This window comes from Dipodomys spectabilis, unplaced genomic scaffold (assembly GCF_019054845.1).
Source record: "Dipodomys spectabilis isolate Male_0828 unplaced genomic scaffold, ASM1905484v1 ptg000069l, whole genome shotgun sequence".
Taxonomy (NCBI): Eukaryota; Metazoa; Chordata; class Mammalia; order Rodentia; family Heteromyidae; genus Dipodomys; species Dipodomys spectabilis.
This window is the reverse complement of record NW_024870746.1, coordinates 5,209,816-5,227,972: the sequence shown is the minus strand read 5'-3', so window position 1 is coordinate 5,227,972 and position 18,157 is coordinate 5,209,816. Positions and strand designations below refer to the sequence as shown.

The 18,157-nt window shown below is 47.9% G+C and overlaps 3 protein-coding genes across 7 annotated transcripts in view; 1 reads left to right on the top strand and 2 right to left on the bottom strand.

The window, feature by feature from the left end:
• Positions 1 to 5,975, bottom strand: part of Smg5 (SMG5 nonsense mediated mRNA decay factor) — a 36,754-nt gene extending 30,779 nt beyond the window's left edge. The window contains exon 1 of one of the 2 annotated variants that reach the window (XM_042681639.1): positions 5,748 to 5,975. In XM_042681639.1, the coding sequence (XP_042537573.1) occupies positions 5,748 to 5,821 (74 nt within the window). In that variant the 5' untranslated portion in view covers positions 5,822 to 5,975. The remainder of the gene's footprint in view (positions 1 to 5,747) is intronic. The other variant, XM_042681637.1, reaches the window with a different exon arrangement.
• Positions 5,976 to 6,090: 115 nt separating this feature from the next.
• Positions 6,091 to 14,762, top strand: Tmem79 (transmembrane protein 79). Of its 4 annotated transcripts, none has more exons than XM_042681644.1 (5): positions 8,273 to 8,358; positions 9,108 to 9,910; positions 10,174 to 10,387; positions 13,529 to 13,757; positions 14,169 to 14,762. In XM_042681644.1, the coding sequence occupies exons 2-4, from the start codon at positions 9,151 to 9,153 to the stop codon at positions 13,740 to 13,742; spliced, it is 1,188 nt and encodes a 395-aa protein (XP_042537578.1). In that variant the 5' UTR covers positions 8,273 to 8,358; positions 9,108 to 9,150; the 3' UTR covers positions 13,743 to 13,757; positions 14,169 to 14,762. The 4 variants fall into 4 exon arrangements, with proteins under 4 accessions (XP_042537580.1, XP_042537579.1, XP_042537578.1 ...); XM_042681643.1 differs by having other exon boundaries at positions 13,529 to 13,761; positions 14,172 to 14,762; XM_042681646.1 differs by lacking the exons at positions 8,273 to 8,358; positions 14,169 to 14,762 and adding an exon at positions 6,091 to 6,169 and having other exon boundaries at positions 13,529 to 13,881.
• Positions 14,763 to 15,020: 258 nt separating this feature from the next.
• LOC122109342 (glycosylated lysosomal membrane protein) lies at positions 15,021 to 18,157 on the bottom strand. Its single transcript, XM_042681642.1, has 6 exons — positions 18,020 to 18,157; positions 17,268 to 17,525; positions 16,650 to 16,850; positions 16,324 to 16,542; positions 15,632 to 15,891; positions 15,021 to 15,533 (listed from the first exon to the last, which is right to left on the bottom strand). The coding sequence occupies exons 1-6, from the start codon at positions 18,137 to 18,139 to the stop codon at positions 15,368 to 15,370; spliced, it is 1,224 nt and encodes a 407-aa protein (XP_042537576.1). The 5' UTR covers positions 18,140 to 18,157; the 3' UTR covers positions 15,021 to 15,367.

Here is an 18,157-nt window from a genome sequence, read left to right as displayed (position 1 = left end):
CTTTTTTCTTTTTGCTTATGTGGTGCTAAGGAATCGAATCCAGGGCCTCAGGCATGCAAGGCAAGCGCTCTACCACTGAGCCATCTTCCCAGCCCTGGGATGCTGATTTTAAAGAAAGCATTCAAGAATTACAGGTGGAGCTGGGCGCTGGTGGCTCACACCTGTAATCCTAGTTACTCAGGAGGCTGAGATCTGAGGATCTCGGTTCAAAGCCAGCCCGGGCAGGAAAAGTCTGAGACTCTTATCTCCAACAAACCACTAGAAAACCGGAAGTGGCGTTGTAGCTCAAGTGGTAAAACGCTTGCCTTGAGCTGAAGAGCACAGGGACAGCACCCAAGCCCAGAGTTCAAGCCCCACAACTGACACAGACAGACAGACAGACACAGACACAGACACACAGACACACACACACAAGAATTACAGGTGGAAGGCACAGGTGGCTCATATCTGTAATCCTAGCTACTCAAGAGGCTGAGATCTAAGAACCACAGTTGGAAGACAGCCCGAGGCAGAAAAGCCCCCCTGAGACTCTTATCTCCAATTAACCACTCAAAAACTGGAAGTGAAAGCCGGGCGCTGGTGGCTCAGCCTGTAATCCTAGCTACTCAGGAGGCTGAGATCTGAGGATCGAGGTTCAAAGCCAGCCCGGGCAGGAGAAACCGTGAGACTCCTATCTCCAATAAACCACCAGAAAACCGGAAGTGGCGCTGTAGCTCAAGTGGTAGAGCGCTCGCCTTGAGCTGAAGAGCTGAGGGACAGCGCCCAGGCCCAGAGTTCAAGCCTCACGAACGACAAAAAAAAAAAACAAAAAAACTGGAAGTGAAGCTGGGCGACTATGACTCATGCCTGTAATCCTAGATACTCAGGAGGATGAGCTCTGAGGATCACGGTTCAAAGTCAGCTTGGGCAGGAAAGTCCATGAGACTCTTATCTCCAATTAACCACCAGAAAACCAGAAGTGGTACTGTGGCTCAAGTGGTAAAGTGCTTGCCTAAGAGACAGTGCCCAGGCCAAGGGGGGGGGGGGGGGCGGGGGGGAAGAAGAAAGAAAAAAAAGTCAAATGTCAAGGTAGGGAAAACTTTTTTTTTTTTGGGTCCGGTCATGAGGCCTGAACTCTGGGCCTGGGCACTGCCCCTCAGCTCTTCAGCTCAAGGCTAGCGCTCTACCACTTGAGCCACAGCACTACTTCCAGCTTTTTTTTTTTCTTTTTGCTTATGTGGTGCTGAGGAATTGAACCCAGGGCCTCAGGCATGCAAGGCAAGCGCTCTACCACTGAGCCACCTTCCCAGCCCCGGGAAAACTATTTAATATGAAAGACAGACTCTCCTAATAGAAACTGCTTAGAGTGTGATGCCAAGCAGAAAATCTACGGTTTGAACTCTTGCTGTATATTTAGGCATATAACCTAATCTTTTTTCTTTGTGTGCCAGTCCTAGACTTAACTCAGGGCCTAGGAGCTGACCTTGAGCTTTTGTGCTCATGGCTAGTGCTCTACCACTTGAGCCACAACTTCATTTGTGGTGTTTTTGGTGATTAATTGGAGATAAGAATCTCACAGACTTTCTTGCCTAGGCTGGCTTTGAACTGTGATCCTCATATCTCAGCCTAAATAGCTAGTATTACAGGTATGAGCCACCAACATCCAACTATATAACCCAATCTTTTATTTTTTATTTATTTATTTTTTTGGGTCCAGTCGTGGGGCCTGAACTCTGGGAATGAGCGCTGTCCCTCAGCTCTTCAGCTCAAGGCTAACGCTCTACCACTTGAGCCACAGCGCCACTTCCAGCTTTTTTCTTTTTGCTTATGTGGTGCTGAGGAATCGAACCCAGGGTCTCAGGTATGCAAGGCAAGCGCTCTACCACTGAGCCACCTTCCCAGCCCCATTACCCAATCTTTTAAAGGTTACTATATATCAATAAAAACAGACCTAATAGGGGCTGGGAAGGTGGCTCAGTGCTTGCCCTGCATGCATGAGGCCCTGGGATTGACTCCTCAGCACCACATAAGCAGAAAAAGCCAGAAGTGGCATTGTTGCTCAAGTGGTAGAGCACTAGCCTTGAGCTGAAGAGCTGAGGGACAGCACCCAGGCTCAGAGTTCAGGGCACACAATCAGCAAAAGAACAAACAAACAACAACAAAAAAAACCCAGGCCTATTAATAGCAGCTACTCAAAAGACTATCGTAAGAATCAAATGCAATAATTTATCTACAATTAATGTAATGGTGAAATGAGTTATTATTATGAAAGGGCTTATTCAATTTATATTTAACATAAAAGTATTCCTTTTATTCTTAAAGTCATGGACTTGAACTCTGGATCTGAGCGCTGTTCCTGAGCTCTTTAGCGCAAGGGAATCGCTTTATCACTTTGAATCACAGGGCTACTTCGGTAGTTAATTGGAGATAAGAGTCTCACAGTCTTTCCTGCCCAGCTGTCTTTGAACTGCAATCCTCAGATCTCAGACTCCTGAGCAGCTAGGAGTAGCCACCACTGGCACCTGGCTAAATTTTTTTTTTTTTGGTGCCGGTCTTGGTGCTTGAAGTCAGGGCTAGTGCTCTACCACTTGCCCCAAAGCTCCACTTCCAGTATTTTGGTGGCTAATTGGAGATAATAGTCTCAAGGAGTTTCCCATCCTGGCTGGTGATCCTCAGTTCTAAGTCTTTTTTTTTTTTTTGGGGGGGGGGTCCGGTCGTGGGGCCTGAACTCTGGGTCTGGGTGCTGTCCCTCAGCTCTTCAGCTCAAGGCTAGTGCTCTACCACTTGAGCCACAGCACCACTTACGGCTTTTTTTCTTTTTGCTTACGTGGTGCTGAGGAATCGAACCCAGGGCATCAGGCATGAAAGGCAAGCGCTCTACCACTGAGCCACCTTCCCAGCCCAGTTCTCAGTCTTGAGAGTAAATAGGATTACAGGCATAAGGCATGGTTGCTGGCTCCCCGTTCCGCCCCCCCCCCCCGCCCAAGGGAGAGAATCTTGCTGTGTTGCTCAGGCTGGTCTTGAACTCAAGAAAATTCTCCTGCGGGTAGGGAGAGGGGGGGAGTATGGGAAGGGATGGAAAGGGGAAACTAAGAGGCAACAATGCTTGGTAAGAAATGTACTCATTATCTTGCCCTAGTAATTGTAATTCCTCTGTACAGTATTCTCACAATAAAAAAATAAAAATAAAAAAAGAAATTCTCCTGTTGGGTGCTGGTAGCTCACGCCTGTAATCCTAGCTATTCAGGAGGCTAAGATCTGAGAATGGAGGTTCAAAGCCAGCCCAGGCAGGAAAGTCCATGAGATTCTTATCTCCAATTAACCACTAGGAAACCAGAAAGTGGCACTGTAGCTCAAGTGGTAGAGTGCTAGCCTTGAGCTGAAGAGCTCAGGGATAGCGCCCAGGCCCAGAGTTCAAGCCCCAACAGCCAAAAAAAGAAAAAAAAAAAACAAAATCAAGAGATTCTCCTGTCTCAGCTCCCAAGTAACTATAGGCATATGCCACCATGATAGATCTTTTTTGTTTTGGGGTTTTTTGTTTGTTTTGCCAGTCCTAGGGCTTGAACTCAGGGCCTAGGCACTGTCTCTGAGCTTCTTTTGTTCAAGGCTAGCACTCTACCACTTGATGTTCAGCACTACTTCCAGCTTCTTCTGTTCATGTGGTACTGAGGAATCGAATCCAGGGCTTCATACATGCTAGGCAAACACTACCACATTCCCAGCCCACAGATAGGTCTTTTAAACTTCAGGACCACAGACAGAACAAGAGCAGAGTAGAGGACAGGGCTGGATATGTAGATCAAATGGTAGATCATTTACCTAGCATGCCAAGAACCCCTGGGTTGAATCCCCAGTACTAATTGGGGAAAAAAAAAAGTTATGTGCTGTTTGGTTTTTGTTGCTGTGGACTAAATCCGACGGAACCTTTACTAACTATACCCCCAATCTAAGTGTAAACATTTTTAAACAGTCTCTTCCAATCTTAAAAAGCCAGAAGTGGCACTGTGGCTCAAGTGGGAGAGCACAGAGGGGCTTAGGGACAGTGCCCAGGCCCTGAGTTCAAGCCCTAGGATAGGCCCTCCCCCCAAAACAAACAAACAAACAAAAAACACCAAAAAAACAAAAAAAGAAAAAAGTACAGTTTGACTCAAGTAGTAAAACACCAGCCTTGAGCAAAAAAGCTAAGGGACACTGCTCAGGCCCTGAGTTTAAGCCCAGTACTGGCACCAAAAAGAGCTGTCTCAAATGTACTCTACTCAAAGCCAATAACACATAATTAGATAACATACATATACATGTAAGCCACACATGCTTAAGTCTGTCAGTACTGTCAAGGTATGGTTTGAGAAACAACTAGATCTGAGAATTCTTAAGGCTAGAGACAAGTGAGGGACATAGCACACTGCCCATACTGTCTAATAACGGGCAGTATTAACACTCAAAGCAGCATGACAAGGCATATATGCCACCCCTACTCCTCATCAGACTAGGGACTGGTTAGGGGAGCCCACTGTGGGAGTCCAGGCACTTCTGGAATCACTTTTCTATTTTTGGAGCAGCTTACATTTCCCTTTGCCTTCTGGTTTACAAGGCCAAAGCAGCTGGATGCCTACTCAGGAAGAAGACAAGTATGCTCTTGACTTTCACTGCCTAGTGGCATCCAAGGGAAGGAGGGAAGTCTTATCAGATAAATAACTGTTCAACAGAGTCTAAGATCCCAAACCTCACTTTCAACTAGAAGTCAGAAAACTTGGCTTGGTCTCTATGATTCATCCTATTATGGTTTGATTTGTGGACCCATGTTCTAACTGATCTATACACACACAAAATCCTCCAGCCAAGGTGGTAAGAGCTTATATAGGAAAGAGCCAAAAGGCTGAAGGTATGACTTGAAGACTATGGTTGGCACTGTGGAAATAAAAAACCAGGAATGGAAGTTTTCTAGCAAGAGGCTGACTATAGTAACGAGCCTGGGAGGAGAGGACAACTCAGGAGTCCCCAGGTGCCCTGAAAAGGGCACCCTCAGTGCATTCTGGACCCAAAGCCCAGTTGTTTCTCAAACCCTACCTTGACAGTACTGATGGATCTGCACGTGCGGTTTACATGTGTAATATGGAACCTGCCTCTATGTATTACTGGCTTTTAAAAGAGTACAGTTGAGACATCTGTGTACAATTGAGGCCCAAGCACGGTCCCTGGACTCACTGTCCAGTTCATGGCCCCAAACCAACATTACCGTTTTTCCAGCCTCTTTTTCTTATCAAACTCCCCAAAATTGGAGCCTTAAGGGACTTCAATGTACATCCAATCCAAATCCTTCCTTTTAGGGAAAAGGAAACTGAGACCCAAGGTCACACAGTCAAGAGAGAGGCAAAGCAAGGACTTGAAACTGGCTCTGTGGACACCAGGGTTCCAAACACCATTCCCTTCCGGGTTTTCTCCATTTGTGACCTCCCACCACCACTCCAGACCCTAATTTCCACCTCATCACCCCAACTCCGCAAGCTCCGAGCCCATCCGAAGCTCATTGCCAAGGGTATTTCTCCACGTGCTTTCTTCCAAACCTCTCACCCACTTATTTCCTCCTTTCAGCTCCATCCCAGGTGATGAGATTCCCCTTTTCCAAACCACGTTCTATGCCCAGTCCAAAACTGCCCCCTCGCCCCCTCCTCCGTCCGGCCCCCGGGGCCCGCCTGCCCGAGAGGCCCCGCCCCTCGCCGTCTCCCCACTTCCCTCCGCAGCTGCACTCACGCCCCGGCCCCTCTCACCGGTAAAGCCGCTTAGTGTGGAGGACCTTTGCTTCGGGCTCGCTGCTCTCCCCTGCAGGGGGACCTTGGCTCATGGTGCCCGGGTCCAGGGGCAACTCCTGGTCACAGGCCCCCGTCACCCACCACTCCCTCCTCCACTGCCGTCGCCGGCCGCAGGCGCCACTGCCGCCGGCCCTGCAAGGCCGCCATTGCTGTGAGGCGGCTCTTGCGGCAGCCCCGCCTCCGCCTGCGAAAGTCTCGCGATAACAGCTACACTGGCGCGGACTATTGGAGGGCTACTTACCAAATCTCGCGAAAAGCGTTTTCCCTCCCGGGAAGTTGCCAGAACTAAGTCTGGGCAGTCCGGCCTCTTTCCGGCTTCTCCAAACTCTGGAGAAAAACTTTATTGACAAATGTACCAGAGAAGGAACAGTGGCTAGCAGGTGGGCTCACAGCCAGGATCCTGACTTTGGTGTGCCCTACAGCGGTTATTTAGTCCATCCTGAAGTGCATTCTTGGTGTCCTTTAACACCTCTTCCCCCTACTCCCCACCCCCAATTTGAGCCAAGCCTCTTTCAGATTACTGGTTAGAATGATTCTAGTTACCCTATTCCAATAATTTAATTCAAGAAAAAGATGTGAGGCTGGAGATGTGGCTCAGTGGTAGAGTGCTTGCTAGCATGCATGAAGTCCCAGGTTTGATTACGCAGTACCACATAAACAGAAAAAGCCGGAAATAGCGCTGTGGCTAAAGTGGCAGTGCTATCCTTGAGCAAAAGCAGCTCAGGGACAGTTCCCAGGCCCTGAGTGAAGCCCCAGGACTGGCAGAAGAAGAAGAAAAAAAAAGGATGTGTATATGAAAGTTTTCCTTAAAAAGAGCTAAACATTGGGGCTGGGAAGGTGACTCAGTGGTAGAGTACTTGCCTTGCATGCATGAGGCCCTGGGTTCGATTCCTCAGCATCACATAAGCAGAAAAAGCCGGAAGTGGCGCTGTGGCTCAAGTGGTAGTCTTGAGCTGAAGAGCTGAGGGACAGTGCCAGGCCCAGAGATCAGGCCCCACGACCGGCAAAATAAAAATAAATAAATAAATAAAAGAGCCAAACATCGCATAGGACTAAGGTTCTGGAAGGCATAGCACTTATATCAAACATGTCCAGTGTGTAGATCCATCTCTCACCAGACCAGCATACATTCACTAAACACCTACTTGAGTTCTAGCCACAGTAGAGGGGTCTGGGAATCAATGAGCAAGCTAGACGCTGTCCCTGCTCTCAAAGCTAAAATGACTCAGGGTAAAGTCTCTAGACTAGAAGCCACTCCCTTATATTTCTGCCCCTTTAACCCCTCATTAGAAAGATTACTTCTGGGAGGTAGGATTGTAGCTCAGAAAGATTACTTCTGGGAGATAGGAGATTGTGAACTGCCTGCCTACCAAGCTTGAGGCCCTGAAGCCCAAAGAATAAACCATAGTACAGCCCTACCAAAAAAAAAATCAGGGGGAAGGTGAGGGATGTAACTCAGTGGAAATGTTTCTCACTCAGGACCTCATTCTCTTATTTAGGTTTTTCCACTCAGGGTTGGCATACTACTACGTGAGCAGCACCTTCAATTTTGTTTTTTTTGCTGGTTAATTGGAAGTAAGAGTCTCTGATTTGTCTGCCAGGGCTGCTCCATTCTCCTGAGTAGCTAAAATTACTGGCTAGAGCCACAGACACTAGGTTTCAGTTGCTTTCTTGATCTTAAAGCTAAGCTATAAAGAAACATTCTGAAGTTGTTTTGGGAAGGGAAAGTGGTAGAGGGGTTTGATTAATTGAAATGCACTGTAAACATGTGAAAATGTAACAGTAACAATGGAAATCTCCTCACCCTACCTCTGTATAACTAATGTAAGCTAATTTAAAATAAAACAACAACAACAAAAAAGCTAAGCCAAAAGGCAAGGTGTTTGAGGACCTGTGTACATAGTATAATCTTTCTGTTCCTGAAATGGCAAAAAAAAAAAAAAAAATGTACCCACCCACTGACTTTTCATTTGCAGTTCCTCCAACTGGAACACTAATACTCATGATTTTCTATTCGGTGTTGGTTCAAATGTCATTTTTATTAAAGAGGATTTTCCTATAGAAATTATTGTATTGCTGTAATTGTATTATTTATTATGTTACCTCAATACAACATAAGCTCAAAAGAGTAGAGACTTTGATTGTCATTTTATTTTCTTTTGTCTTGCCCAAAATAGTGGGTAGCTTAATAATAAATGCTCAATAAACACTGTTTTTCTAGGTATCCCAAACAATTCCAAATGCCCTTTGGTATACACATAAACCCATTCTTCTCCCTCTACTTTCTTGAGTTTGGAACTCTTAAATATCCAGGTACCTAAAATACAAACTTATCTCCATGCCCCACTGCAACTTAACTTAGAGAGGATAACTTCCTCCTCAGAAGCTTTTTCTTTTGGCAGATCAGCAAAGCAGGGCCTGCCCCTTTAATCTGGGCGCCACCTGTTCTGGTCAAACAGGTTTGGAGACTTGAGTAAGGCCAAAGAGACAGGAATACTTGCAGAGCCAGCAGGGAGCTGGGCAGTTCTCTTCTGGCTGTTGGGACCTACCATCTCTCTCCAGGTGAAAAGTAAGAGGGTTTCATGAGTCCAAATGGCTTGGGTAGGAGATACCTTGAGGTAAGAGAGGGGAAGCAGTGAAATAAAGGGTGACAGGGAGAGAAGGCTTGGGAAACAGCCATATTAGACCTAACTCAGAATGGACAGACTCATGTTCTGGGAGATGGATGAGGTAGTTAGGGAGAATTTCAAAGCTGACCAAGCAGATAGATTAGATTAGAGAGGAAAGAATTCAGTGTCCTGCAACAGCCAACTCCTTGGAACAGATTTATTGGCAAGTCATTGAGAGTTCCAAGCAGGGAGATACAGAGAGAAGGGGAGAAGGAACAGTAGATGGGCAACTTCTCCCTCTACAGGAAAATCTCCGGTGAAAAGGGAGTTCTAGACAAAACTGGAGATGCTTCCTCTTCATTCCATTCCTGCACTAAGCTGGACCATAAATCCAGGGGTTTTGGTGGAGGGAGTAGAAGGCATGGGTTGGGCTGAGGATACAGCTGCCAGGATCTGTGCCCCCCTGACTCACAGTTGTCCTGCTAGATGGCATTCGATGTTGAAAGGGTGCCTCCATTTCAGCTGCTCACTGTCTCGCTCCTCCTTCTCTTTCAACACTGTCTTCCTCTTCACCTTGTTCTCTCCAAGGTGTCAGAAGGGCACGAAGCTCATGAGGTCAGCGTCCCTAAAGAGTTCCAGTTCTGAAGGACTGTTGTAAGTAAAGGCCAAAAGATGGGTTTCTGACAGACCTTTTCTCTGCTCCCTCCAGGATGACGTGACCTTATGGTAGACACCAGAACTGAGGCCCCAGGATGACAGAACCTGAAACTCTGGCCCTGCTGGAAGTGAAGGGGTCTGAGGCCCCAGAGAAGAATTCACCTCAGGCTTTGGTTTCTAATAGCCAGAAGCCAGAGGGGGAAGATAAGGATGAGTCTCTTGGAATTGAATCCCTCACAGTGGGGTCTTCAGTTGAATTGCCCATGGCCAGAGAGGGGACTGAGGATGGTCTAGACAGTACAGTAAGTGAAGCTGCTACTTTGCCTTGGGGGACTGACCCCCCGCCCAGTGCCCTGTTCCCAGATCCACCAGGCTGGCGGCAGCACATTGAGCCAGAGCCCCTTGAATCAGAACCACCTAGTAAGTCAGAAGAGTTATCCAAAGATGATGCCAACCTTCTGCCTGAGAAGGTGGCCCGGGCCTTTGTGCCTATTGACCTACAGTGCATTGAGCAGCATCCACAGGAAGATCTCATTTTGCGCTGTGAGGTGGGCCAGGGTGATCATCGGAACTTCCTGTCCACCAGAGCTACCCACCCTGAGCCCCTAGAGCGCAAGTGGTCTGAGGCAGTTGTGAGGCCACCTGGCCGGTCCTGTGGAGGCTGTGGGAGCTGTGGAGGCCGTGAGGGTCTGAGAGCTGTGGCTTCAGTGGTGGCTGCCCTCATCCTCTTCCCCTGCCTATTGTATGGAGCATATGCCTTCCTGCCCTTCGATGCTCCACGGCTGCCCACCATGAGTTCCCGCCTGGTCTACACACTGCGCTGTGGAGTCTTTGCCACTTTCCCCATTGTGCTAGGTGAGTCTGGGCCCTGTGAAAAAAAGGGGGGATTGGGAATACGGAGATGGCCTGCCTGGCAAGACAAGGAAAGTTCTGTTTCCTTAGTCCGAACCCCTTAGGGCCTCCCATACTTGTCACTCTGTATGCCTTTCTCTTCTCAGGACCACTGCTGTCACATTGTGTAGATCCCATGCCCCTTCTCCTTTCACTGTGAACTCTTCCTACTATGGCTCCCTCCTCCTGCCTGTTCTGACCCTATGTGCTTCCCAATCCCACCCCAGGGCTCCTGGTCTATGGGCTGAGCCTGTTCTGCTTTTCTGCTCTGCGGCCCTTTGGAGAGCCAAGGAGGGAAGTAGAGATCCACCGGCAGTATGTGGCCCAGTCAGTCCAGCTCTTCATCCTCTACTTCTTCAACCTGGCTGTGCTTTCTACCTACCTGCCCCAGGATACCCTCAAGCTGCTCCCTCTGCTCACTGGTCTTTTTGCCATCTCCCGGTGAGTAGGGGCTGAAGGGAGGGGGAGCAATGGGAGAAGTGATGGAGGTGATAGTGCTAGAGGACCCAGTCATCTGAGTGTCCAGAAAGCCAAGGGTCCTGGATGTGGGTTCAGGAGAGATGTCTTCTTTCACTCTTGTACCTGACTTTACCGGATAGCAAGTAATCAAGCTCCTATTTTACTATGGCAAGTTATTTCAGAGACATATATGCCAACATAGATCTAGAAAGCTTTCAAAAGCCATTTAGTTACTTTGGTGCTGGGGATTGAATCTGAGGCCTCATGAGCTTTATCACTAAGCTCTAAGGTATTTATCATATGAATTACTGCTCACCAAAGGGAAGATGCCTTTTTTTTTTTTTTGATGGTCCTGGGGCTTGAACTCAGGGCTTGGGCTCTGTCCCTGAGCTTCTCTGTGCTCAAGGCTAGCACTCTACCACTTCCGGTTTTTATGTGTTGCTGAGGAATTGAACCCAGGGCTTCATGCATGCTAGGCAAGCACTCTACCACATTCCCAGCCCCAGAAGATGCCTTTTAATTTCTGAACCCAAGAATAGGTCTCTTTTTATATTTATATATTTACTCTGTTGTCTTCAATGCAGGATTGTATATAGCCTTAAATGCTAAAATATTCTTCCTAGTGAGTTAAAATTAGTCTTCTTGTCACTTCTGATTGTAGTCTAGTGGTCAGCTCTCCCTCTTGACCATCATGCAGACATACATGTTCTCAGTAGATTTTCTCAAGATAATTATGACTCTGTTCCTATAACTGAATCGCCTTCATCTGACTCAGGAATACCGAGCTGAGATAGAAGTTGGCTTAAGGGCTGTGATTGTAGCTTAGTGGTAGAATGCTTGCTTAGCATGCATGAAGCCCTGGGTTTGAGTCCTCAGAACCAGATAAACAGAAAAAGCCGGAAGTGGCAATGTGGCTAGAGTGCTAGCCTTGAGCAAAAGAGACTCAGGGACAGTGCCCAGACCTTGAATTCAAGCCCAAAGACTGGCAAAAAAAGAAGTTGGCTTAAGCAATAAGAATCATCAGGGAGTTAAAGTGAAACTTTGCATTTGTCTATTCCATGTCCCAGTTTACAAAGGGAATTACAACAGCCTGAGAGACATGAGTTGCTCAGATCTGTCAGCAGCAATGGCAGGACTAGAATCCAGACCCACTCTATCTCCTAACTAGGGTCCTTTCTTCTTTTTTTTTTTTTTTTTGGGGTCCGGTCGTGGGGCCTGAACTCTGGGCCTGGACGCTGTCCCTCAGCTCTTCAGCTCAAAGCTATTACTCTACCACTTGAGCCACAGCGCCACTTCCAGCTTTTTTCTTTTTGCTTATGTGGTGCTGAGGAATCGAACCCAGGGCCTTGAGCATGCAAGGCAAGTGCTCTACCACTGAGCCACCTTCCCAGCCCGGGTCCTTTCTTCTTTACCATCGGCAAGTTTTCTATTCATATGGTATCTTGGTTTCATCATCTATAAATGGAATTGTTGTGAATAAATGAGTTAATTCACATAAAGGTGCTTAAACAATCTGGTACTTGGTTAAGTGCTCCCTACATGTGAAGTCAACATATGCGGCTTCCTCCAGCAGTAGAAGCATTATCTGTGTGTGTGTGTGTATGTGCATACTGGTACTGTGGCTTGAACTCAGGGTCTTACACTCTCATTTGGCTTTCTCTAGTCAAGGCTAGAGTTGTACCCTTTGTGTCATAGCTCCACTTCCAACTTTAGTTAATTGGAAGTAAGTCTCTTAGATTTGTCTGACTCCAGGCTGTCTTCAAATCTCAATCCTGATTTCAGTCTCCTGAGTAGCCAGTATTACAAGTGTGAGCCACCAGTGCCTTTCAAAAAAACTTTTTGAGCTGGGTGCTAGTGGCTCACACCTATAATCCTAGCTACTCAGGAGGCTGAGATCTGAGGATTGTGGTTCAAAGCCAGCCTGGGCAGGAAAGTCCATGAGATTTATTTCCAATAAACCACCAGAAAACCGAAAGTGGCGGTGTGGCTCAAGTGGTAGAGTGCTCGCCTTGAGCTGAAGAGCTGAGGGACAGCACCCAAGCCCAGAGTTCAAGCCCCACGACCCAAAACAAAACAAAACAAAACAAAAAAAAACCCTTTTTGGGGCCTGGGAATGTGGCTTAGTGGTAGAGTGCTTGCCTAGCATGCATAAAGCCCTGATTTGATTCCTCAGTACATGAACAGAAAAAGCTACAAGTGGTGTTGTGGCTCAAGTGGCAGCACACTAGCCTTGATCACAAAGCAGCTCAGGGACAGCACCCAAGCCCTGAATTCAAGCCCCAGAACCAGGAAAAAAAAATTGGTGCCGGGCACTGGTGGCTTACACCTGTAATCCTAGCTTTCAGGAGGCTGAGATCTGAGGATTTCAGTTCAAAGCTGGCCCAAGCAGGAAAGTTCTGAGACTCTTATCTCCAACTAGCCACCAGAAAACTGGAAGTGGAGCTGTGGCTCAAAGTGGTAGAGTGCTAGCCATAAGCAAAAGAGCTTGGGGACAGGGCCCAGGCCCTGAGCTCAAGCCCCATAACTGACCCCCCCCCCCCAAAAAAAAAAATGTGTTGGTACTAGGGCTTGAACTTAGGGCCTGAGTGCTATCCCTTAGTTTTTTCCAATCAAGAGTGGAACTCTAGTACTGGAACCACAGCTCCACTTCTGGCTTTTTGTTGGTTAATTGGAAATACAAGTCTCACAGTCTTTCTTGTTTGGGCTTGCTTTGAACCATAATCTTTGGATCTGACTCCTGGGTAGCTAGGATTACAGGCATGAGCCACTAGCATCCATTTTTTTTTTTTTTCTTTTCTTCTTTTGCCAGTCCTGGGGCTTGAACTCTAGGTCTGGGCACTGTCACTGAGCCTCTCTGTGCTCAAAGCTAGCACTCTACCACTTGAGCCATGGTGCCGTTTCCTGCTTTCTCTGTTTATGTGGTACTGAGGAATCGAACCCAGGGCCGCATGCATACTAGGCAAGCTCTCTACCATTAAGCCAGATTCCCAGCCCAATTTAGTTGTTTTTAAAAGTACCAGCCACACACACTCCCAATTGCCTTCTTCACTCTCTATAACTTTCAGTTTTTGCCAACTAGCTGGTCCCTGGAAAGTAGCTTAACTTTTGCCATGCCCTCTGCAGGCTGATATACTGGTTAACCTTTGCTGTGGGACGCTCCTTCCGAGGCTTTGGCTATGGTTTGACATTCCTGCCCCTACTGGCCATGCTGGTGTGGAACTTCTACTACATGTTCGTGGTGGAACCCGAGCGCATGCTCACTGCTTCTGAGAGTCGCCTGGACTACCCTGACCATGCCCGATCTGCCTCTGACTACAGGCCCCGTTCCTGGGGCTGATCCATGGGATGCCAGCAAGGTGGGCCACCATACTCCTCTGAACCAGCAGCAGACCTGGGCTTTGCCCCATCCCTAGAACTTCAGTAGGGGGAACTCTGTTGTTCCTCATAGGAGTTCTGCCTAGACTGACCTTTGCTCTTCATTTATCCACAGCTGCTCTTATTTTTTTTTTTTTTTGGTCAGTTGTGGGACATGAACTGTAGGCCTGGGCGCTGTCCCTCAGTTCTTCAGCTCAAGGCTAGTGTTCTACCACTTGAGCCACAGCACCACTTCTTGCTTTTTCTGCTTATCTGGTGCTGAGGAATCGAACCCAGGGCCTCATGTGTGCTAGGCAAGCACTCTACCACTGAGCCACCTTCCCAGCCCTGCCCTTTACTATGGAAGCCTGGGATAGTCCTAGAGAGGGATTTTTTTTTTTTTTTTTTTCAGGGAAAGAGGTGGAAAGCCATGCCTCTTAAGGATGTTGAGGACAAGGACCAAGACTAGTAGGAAAGGAATAGTTTCTCTCTGAGCAGCCTCCACAACTGCTACTAGGACCCACCAATGCTGGACTCTGCCCTGCTCCTCAGCTTTCAGTGAGTAGGGGACAGAACCACAGCTAAACTTAGAAGGTCTCAAATCAGAACTCATGGTAATTGGAAAACTTGCCCATGCCAAAGGACAAAGAATGGTATTGGATCACTTATGGATTTTCAAGCTTGAACCTTCCTAGCTAGGTTCAAGACTCTACCACAGGCCTTAAGGACCTTTAGCATCAGTCAAGACTATTAATGCTGCTGCCCCAATCAAGGATGATGCTTCCTCCCTTCCAACTTATGTAGGTCTCTGACATCTTATCTCCAAAATTCTCAGAACTCATACTTCCTATGGGAGAAGTGTAGATAGGGAGACCTGTCTCCCAAGAAGGTTTTGTGCAGTATTTGTCTGGGGACGGTTGGAAAGGTGTAGTGGCTAATGTTAGCCCAGTATGAGTGTGAATATGTGTGCATGCATGTCAAACAATAAATTACTACCATAGTCTTTGTTGGTTCTTTCTTCTTGTTTAACCATACTCCAGTCTCATGTTTGTCTCTGTATGATTCAGACTATACCAATTACCTCCTAGTTTCACATGGCAGAGGGTGGCTAGAAGGAGCCTTGGTTCAATGGGGAGAGAGAACTAGCCTGGTAAGGACATGGACCTCAAACAAATTTGCCTTCCAAGCCCATGTCAGGCTTCCCATTCCCTTGAACCAGCCCCAACCCAACCATTCACATTTTAAGGACACTGAAATCTTATAGGAATAAAAATGTCTATTTAATGCCTTCTAGGGAAACCACCCAATCACTCATTGAAGCCTTCAAGGCTCATCCAAGAGATATAGGGGGTGGGGAAAATGACACAAGGAGTCAGCACCAACAAAATCTTGCCTTTAGCAATAAGTGTGGCCCTGCCTCCTCATCCTAGGTATGAAGGAAGTCCCACCTGGGAGCACCCAGGAAGTTGAGGCTGGTTTTTGAGGTTCTGTAGAAAAGCATGATAGGAGAGGGGAAGGGGCCAGTTGGAATACTGAACTTCCAACCTCCAGCAGATTGAGGCACAGCAAGGCAAGTCCAATAATGCCTTCCCTCTAACATAGTAGATCTCAGTTTATAGCTTGGTACTCTGAGTACTGCTTATGGCGTAGCAGTAGAATCAGGCCTCCTCCCAGCAACATGAGTCCTGGTGCACCCAGGGCCACTGCCATGATTCCCAGGACTAGTGGAGACAAGGCATCCAGTGGAGGGGGTCCTACACCCAGAAGCATCCACCTAGAGCAAGAAGGTTGAGAGATATAAACAGGTTTAGGAGGGAAGACTGGGAGGCTCAGCCCCCTTCCATTTTGGCCTGTATAAGTCCTGGCTCTTACCAGCTGAGGTAGTATTGGTCCCAGTAACCAGGGCCTCTAGAAGTCCCAAATGTCAGATTGAAGGCACAAAAGCTGTTCTGAGATCCACCAAAGAAGGCTTGGACAATGGGTGACTTTGGGAGAGAGTATTCTGAGGTGGGGTGAAGAGGGGAAGCATGGCAGGGTAGAGCTGATTCTCGGTTTCCCTGCTTCTGGGAGAAAGCCACTGGTCTCCACTGCATGAAGCCAGATGGTAGGGAGCCCCACAGCAACTGGTCCAACTGAGGAGAAAGGCAAATGAGGTAAGGTGAGGGATATCAACCTGTGCCCAACCTTTCTATTCCCCCATCTCTTCCTGACTCATCTGTGACTAGCAGTACAGGCAGTATGTATGCTAAGAGCATGGTTCTATAACTATTTATACCAGGGCTCAATCTCTTGTGTGTCTAGAAGCTGGTAGGCACTCCCTCATATTAGGAACCAGTGGAGATCCCAACCAGCAAAGCATAAGTTATATTGCACTGCCTTACATCTTTTTCTCTTAAGTGTAGAGGAGGTAGGAGTTGGGCTGGGAATGGATGGATTTGTTACACAGTGCCTGAACTTGAAGGAGAGAGATCTGTTGCTGAAATGATAAATAGCTGAATAATTTTCTGAGGTCCCGATAGGCTCCCACCCACATTCCCATCTATCTACTCCCTTAGAAGTCTGACCTGGAAGACAGAAGGTGTATATTCATCATCAATGGAGTGCTGCTCCTGCATTGAGGGGCAGTCAGGGCCCTGCCCCAAAGTGGCTACCTCTAGCCCAAACAGTGAGTGGTTTCCTCGGGGAGAGGCCCCAACCAGGGCCACTTCTAGCTGGCAGGTTTCTGCTGTGTGCAGAAGGCGTGGGGGTTGGGCAGGTCGACCAGATCTGGAAAATGCCTGAACCTAGGAAAAAAAGATGAAGAAGAAAACTGAATACCTATGCTTGAAGGCTATTCTCATAATTAACTCCCACCTTCATAAACCAGCCTTTTGAGTTCCCTCACTCCTACCTTGAAAGTCAAGCTGCCATTGGCAAAAGCCCTGGTTGGGTCGTGCGTAGGGAAGCCTCGAAATGTGGCACTCAGGGTGGCAGGATCCAGTGAATCAGTGATGTTGTTCCAGGAGAACTCAGCCAGGGAATATGGAGGATATGGTTTTCCTGGGAGCTGTGCTGCTGCCTCAGACATGTTGGTGCTGTCAAACTCAAGCAGCTGGTGATGGGTTGGGTAAAACTGGGTTTGCCTTAAGTCTTTCCTGAATCACTCCTCCCATGCATCCACCCCATTAGGCAATTTGTCTTTCTCAATACTTTCTTTTACACACACACACACACACACACACACACACACACACACACACACACACAGTCCCTCCCACTACACACCCATTCTTCTTTTTTGTTGTTGTTGGTTGTGGGGCCTGAACTCTGGCCTGGGCGCTGTCCCTCAGCTCTTCAGCTCAAGGCTAGTGCTCCTACTTAAGCCACAGCACCACTTCCAGCTTTTTCCACTTATGTGGTGCTGAGGAATCAAACCCAGGGCCTGCATGCGAGGCAAGCACTCTACCACTGTGCAACCTTCCCAGCCCCCACACCCATTCTTCTTGATCCAGTCTCCCAACTTCCTCACCCTGGTGAAGATAAGGGCAGAAGAAAACTGAATGCTGTCCTTCGGAAGTACCATCAGACCCCCATCAGGATTAGGGGATAGCAGGCAGGTCCAGTTGACTTTCAGGACACTATGGGGAGTGTTGGTGGCCACCAACACCACTGATGGAGGACCCAGGCTGCTCCACACATAGTGCAGGGTGGAATTGGTGCCCACTGCCCGGATATGAAGCAGGTTCTGGGGGAGGTCTGGCCAGCCAGGGATAACCTCCAGAGATACCTGGAACATGGAATAGTAGAGAGGGGACAGGATTGGAGAAAGACAGGAAAAGAAGTTTGAGGGCTGGGAAAGGGGTTTGGGCAATGCCAGGGAAGGTGTAAGATCTTGGGGGCCCAGGAATAAGAAATGTGTGTGCTACCTAAAGGGATCCTAGAGTATGCAGAAGGAAGGTGGAGAAAAGGATTTTTTTTTTCCGGGGGGGCAGGGGAGATGTAAGACTATCCTCTGATCCTGATGTGAAGAGCATAGGACTGAGAAGGAAAAAAATAAAAATCCCAACCCTTGCATGAAGCTGAACTTGGGTCATCCAGGGTCCAGACTTCATTAGAACATAAGCCATCATACCTGCTTCTTTCTATAATCCTTTTCTATCACGCATGCTGCCCACTAGACTCCCCCTAAATTGGTGGAACATTTCTCTGCAAGCACCCTCCACACCCACCCCTCAGTTGTCCGAGATTCCAGCCATTCTAGATTGCTCCCACAGCCCTCACCTGGCGAGTCTCATCCCCTAGCAGGCCAAATGGGGTTGCAGACAGAAGCAGACTTAAAAAGAGCACAGGGCTGGGGGCAAAATGCCCCCAACCCAGGCAGGGCTCCGCACAGCCCCACATGCGGCAAGTTTTGCTGGC

Excerpts from the sequence above, each read along its gene's own strand:
- LOC122109342 (XM_042681642.1), bottom strand. The coding sequence starts at position 18,139 with ATGTGGGGCTGTGCGGAGCCCTGCCTGGGTTGGGGGCATTTTGCCCCC. Across the intron at positions 16,851-17,267 it reads CTGCCCTTATCTTCACCAGG|CTGCTTGAGTTTGACAGCAC; the intron begins GTGAGGAAGTTG and ends ACCCATCACCAG. Across the intron at positions 16,543-16,649 it reads ATGGCAGCTTGACTTTCAAG|GTTCAGGCATTTTCCAGATC; the intron begins GTAGGAGTGAGG and ends TTTTTTTCCTAG.
- Tmem79 (XM_042681644.1), top strand. The coding sequence starts at position 9,151 with ATGACAGAACCTGAAACTCTGGCCCTGCTGGAAGTGAAGGGGTCTGAG. Across the intron at positions 9,911-10,173 it reads CACTTTCCCCATTGTGCTAG|GGCTCCTGGTCTATGGGCTG; the intron begins GTGAGTCTGGGC and ends ATCCCACCCCAG. Across the intron at positions 10,388-13,528 it reads GGTCTTTTTGCCATCTCCCG|GCTGATATACTGGTTAACCT; the intron begins GTGAGTAGGGGC and ends TGCCCTCTGCAG.